General features: G+C 37.6%; 1 protein-coding gene across 3 annotated transcripts; it reads left to right on the top strand.

Moving 5' to 3' along the window:
* The first annotated feature begins 481 nt into the window (after nt 1-481).
* On the top strand, nt 482-4143 carry LOC132303517 (disease resistance protein RPM1-like). 3 transcript variants are annotated; one of them, XR_009481270.1, is made up of 2 exons: nt 482-3579; nt 3709-4143. XR_009481270.1 is itself a non-coding variant. In XM_059800816.1 (2 exons), the coding sequence occupies exon 1, from the start codon at nt 775-777 to the stop codon at nt 3508-3510; it is 2736 nt and encodes a 911-aa protein (XP_059656799.1). In that variant the 5' UTR covers nt 482-774; the 3' UTR covers nt 3511-3554; nt 3806-4143. The 3 variants fall into 3 exon arrangements, 2 of the variants coding, with proteins under 2 accessions (XP_059656799.1, XP_059656790.1); XM_059800816.1 differs by having other exon boundaries at nt 482-3554; nt 3806-4143; XM_059800807.1 differs by having other exon boundaries at nt 482-3554.
* Nucleotides 4144-4596: the final 453 nt, after the last annotated feature.

Here is a 4596-nt window from a genome sequence, read left to right as displayed (position 1 = left end):
GCTTTAGTTGACAATCAAGAGAGGCAAACATCTTCCATTTAAACATTTATGGCATGATACAAAACATCAAAATTTGAAAAAATAAAACATAAACATAGTAAGAAAAAGGTCAAAGAAAAAGAGGCAAATGATTGGTCACTGATACTTTACTTCACTTTCACCATTATTGTCTTTGTATAGTTTCTTCTCTCTAACAACTTTGCTCCATTCACTTGTTTATTACGGTAAGAAATATATATAATACAATTGGAGAAATATATATATATAATACAATTGGAGAAATATATATCATGGATGGTCAGATTCTGGAATTACTTCATAGAATAAAATAGGTATTTTCATCAATTAATTGTGTCGTTTACGATCCAAAATAGGCATTCCTAGATTAAGCAAATATTAGAAAAAAATAATAACACTTATTTCACTAATACGACACTTTCCAATAGGATGTGTTTAATGAGAAGCATACAAGAGTCAAAAGACTAAAAAAGAATAATGTAAAAAAAACGATGTATGGTGTAACTATAGTACTTGTATGCCTGTATATATGTATTAATTTTTTTTACTTTTACCCAACTGAAGACTCAGTCAGTGAAAGTGTACCGTCAACAGTGTCTATGGCCCTTTCATGCATTCACACACACACACACACACACAAAAAATAGAAGAATACAAATGCTTTGTCATTCATACCAAAAAAAACCATGGAGAGGCAATCTTGTATAATCTAAAAGTTCAGAGGTAGAAAATAACACACAACACAGAGAGAGAGATATGGCTGCGGAGGCTGTCTACTTTCTACTCAATAAACTTGAAATTTGGCTAGAGGCAGAATGGAACTTGCCAGCAAAGATTAATATGGGCGTTGAAAGCTTGAGAGGTGAATTCGAAACCATTAGCGCACTTCTGAAGGATGCTGATACAAAAAGAGAGCACAATCACCAAGTCAGTGTCTGGCTTCAACAAGTCCGAGATGGAGCTTATGACATAGAGGATGTTCTTGACATTTTAAAGTTTCACATGGCTCAACAGTATATTATCCGCAACCTTGGGTTCCTCACCCGATGGAGAGCACGCCACTCCATCAACGAAGTAATTGAAGAGATTGATATGAAACTCAGAAGCATCAAAGAGTCAAGGGAGAGATATCATAACATCAGTTCCTCCCAAACCTCAAGTTCAATTACTCGAAACGACACATTCCTTCATCCAAGAATAGCTTCTCTGTTTGCCGAGGACACTGATATTGTGGGGATTGAAGAACCTAAGCAGAAACTGGTTTCTTGGGCACTAGGAGGGAGGCATAGTCTCGAGGTGATGTTTGTAGTTGGGATGGGAGGATCGGGCAAAACAACTCTTGTTAAGAAAGTGTTCGAGAGGGTGAAGGATGAAGGATTTGAGTGCCATGCTTGGATCACTGTTTCAAGGTCAAGAAAGGAACCGGAGATCTTATGGAGGATGTTCAACGAATTCTGCATTCAAACAGTCGAGTCAACTCCCCAGAGGTTCTCCAACATCAACGAGATTGACCTGGTTGACATAACCAAAAAACTAAGGGAGCATCTACAAAACAAAAGGTACGTTGTAGTCCTTGATGATCTGTGGATTAAAGATGTTTGGGAAACCATTAGAATTGCATTACCTGGAGGTAATCACAGTAGAATAATTGTCACTACGCGAAGAGGCGATATAGCTTGTTCATGTAGAGATAACTCTATTGGTGTCCATAACATCCAGCCTCTTCCTATGGAAAAGGCTCAACAACTCTTTTATAAGAAGGCTTTCCCAGAAAGGGGTACATGCCCTTTAGGGTTGGAGGGCTGGTCCCAAATAATCTTAACAAAATGCGAAGGATTGCCACTTGCAATCATTGAACTAGGTCAAATTCTGTCAAATAGAGAGAAATCTGAATCAGTATGGAAAAGATTGCTTGAAAGCCTTGGATCGGAGTTGAGCAGAAATGGCCGTCTTTCAAATACCATGAGAGTACTATCTCTAAGTTACATTGACTTGCCATACCATCTCAAGTATTGTTTTCTATACTTAACCATTTTCCCTGAGAATAATTATCTAGTTAGGTGTAGAGTATTGATTCGGCTGTGGATTGCAGAGGGTTTTATAATAGCACAAACTGGCAAAGAACTTGAAGACATTGGAGAGGAGTACCTAAAAGAACTTACCGACAGGAACTTGATACAAAGTGAATTAGATTTTGATGGGAAGCCAAAAACTTGTCGGGTACATAATCTCATGCATAAGATTATTCTCTCAAAGTCAAGAGAGGAGAATTTTTGTAAAGTATTTTCAGAATCACAAAGAAACTTTGGTGACAGGTACCGTCGATTATCTATCCAAAGTGGTGCACTCAAAATGTTGCATAGGAACTTTAATCGTGTTCGCACCCTTTTTATGTTCAATGTACCCTACAGCTCCGTTACAGACTTGAAATTATTGAGAGTTCTTCATCTGGAAGGAGCACCATTGGAGACATTTCCTAAGAAAATTGTGAATTTACTGCTCTTGAAGTATCTGTGTTTGAGTAAGACCAATATCAAAAGCATTCCCAAGTCTCTGGGGAATCTTAGGTACTTAGAGACCTTGGATCTTAAGCAAACTAGAGTGGTAAAGCTGCCCAAAGAAGTCCTCAAACTTGAGAAACTTCGGCATTTGATTGTTTGTCGCTATGATATACAACATTATACCACTTTTGATTGTGTTAAAGGATTCGAGGTATCAGCAGAGATCCAGACACCTAATTTACAGCAACTATCATTCATAAAGGCAAATAAGCATCACAAAGTGATTCACGGGCTAGGAAATCTGACACAACTAAGAAAGTTGGGGGTCATTGATCTTCCAAGAGAAGATGGGTCAAAATTGTGCGAGTCAATTGAGCAGCTGCGAAACCTCTATTCCTTGAATGTAACATCATTACAAAAGGATGAGGCTGTAGATCTACAAGCAATTACCAATCCTCCACCACTTCTTCAACGCCTGTATCTGAAAGGGCGGTTAGAAAGGTTACCAATTTGGATTTCCAGACTTCATGACCTCGTAAGGATACATCTCAAGTGGTCCAAGTTAACACACTACAACAACCCCATTGATATCCTTCAAGATCTTCCTCGCCTTTTGGAGCTCCAGCTGGTCGATGCCTATACTGGAAACCAGTTAGATTTCTCAAAAAACAAATTTCAAAGTCTGAAGATCTTGGAACTTGAGCAATTGGAACCATTGACAATGGTCAAAATGCAAAAGACTACCTTACCTCGTCTCCAAAAGCTGATCATAAGGCAGTGCGGTAACTTGCATCAGGTTCCATTGGGAATTGACAACCTCACTCACCTCAAAGAGCTTCACTTGTATGATATGCCCAACAGATTTGTGGCCCAGCTCAAGAATGGTGGAGCATTGTGTAATCTGGTTCGCCATATCCCAAACATCCAATGTTATTACCTCGAGAGGAATTGGGTGCCAGAAGATCTCAATCTCATGGCTCATCCTATCTGATTCGTAGTCCGAGTCTACAGTGGGAGCACGTACACAGTGATCAGGTCAGCATAACCACAATCCAGTTAGGTACCTTGTAATTCCATCATCGTTTCTTCATTAATATAAAATGTGTTGAATTATGAAGTAGTTTTTATAGAAGAGTACAATCGAAACATTTTAAATATCTGTTTTAATATTGCTTATGAAATTTGACAGGGTAAGGATTCACGCAATGGTGGTTTTTATATCAAAGTACGTTTTATCCGCTTCACACACTCGGTGCTTAGTTTGATTAACCAAATTTATTCCACAGGGTGAGAAAAATGCAAAAGGCAGGTATTCTCCATTGTAGATGATGGATGTGATGCATTTTCATATAACCGAGATGATGCCAATAAATCAGAAACAGAGACAACAGACAAATGAAAAGTTGTGGCACCACTCAATGATGTATAAGATCTAGCTAATAACAATTAAATGATATTTCATTGTTGAACTTCTTAAATTTATTGTATTTGGATTACGGACGACTGTAATTGATTTGGGTTTGGAGTCCTCTGTCTTCTTTGAATAGAGGTTTGGAGTCATTTTTGGTGTAAACTGATTGTTCACTTTGGATGATTCATTAATCAAAGTTATTTTTCATCAAAAGCATAGTTATATGTTCTTGTGGAATTTATTATCTTAGTTCAGTTACTTCATTATTCGCTTAAAGTATAGAGATAGCAGTACATAGAACTTAAATTTTCTGTATTACTAAGATGGGTAACCCTTTTAAAGGCAAAAAGATGATTTCCAACGAAGTTTATTATTTTGGTGGTGAGCTTATATCATTAAAAAAAATGGTTTCTAGCTATGCCATTGTCTGGTGTAACTTTTTGTGCATCCTGATTTGGGGAAATTTTTTATAATGTTCCATTGGAAATTTGGAAGGAAGTTGGCGTTAGTTATCCTGCTAACATGTTTCAAGGCAAGACAAACTCATGCTAGAAATTTAAGCTGTTCCATTGGAACTTTGGTCGCTTGTAAAGACATTCAAAAATCTATTAAGCTCCATCTCACGTATGATGATCCTCATGAGAATAGAGTGGAGGTTCCATGGAA

Source organism: Cornus florida, unplaced genomic scaffold (assembly GCF_030987335.1).
Source record: "Cornus florida cultivar Cherokee Brave unplaced genomic scaffold, ASM3098733v1 CherokeeBrave_3.0.0_Hap2_Chr01, whole genome shotgun sequence".
NCBI lineage: Eukaryota > Viridiplantae > Streptophyta > Magnoliopsida > Cornales > Cornaceae > Cornus > Cornus florida.
This window is presented reverse-complemented; position numbering and strand designations above follow the sequence as displayed.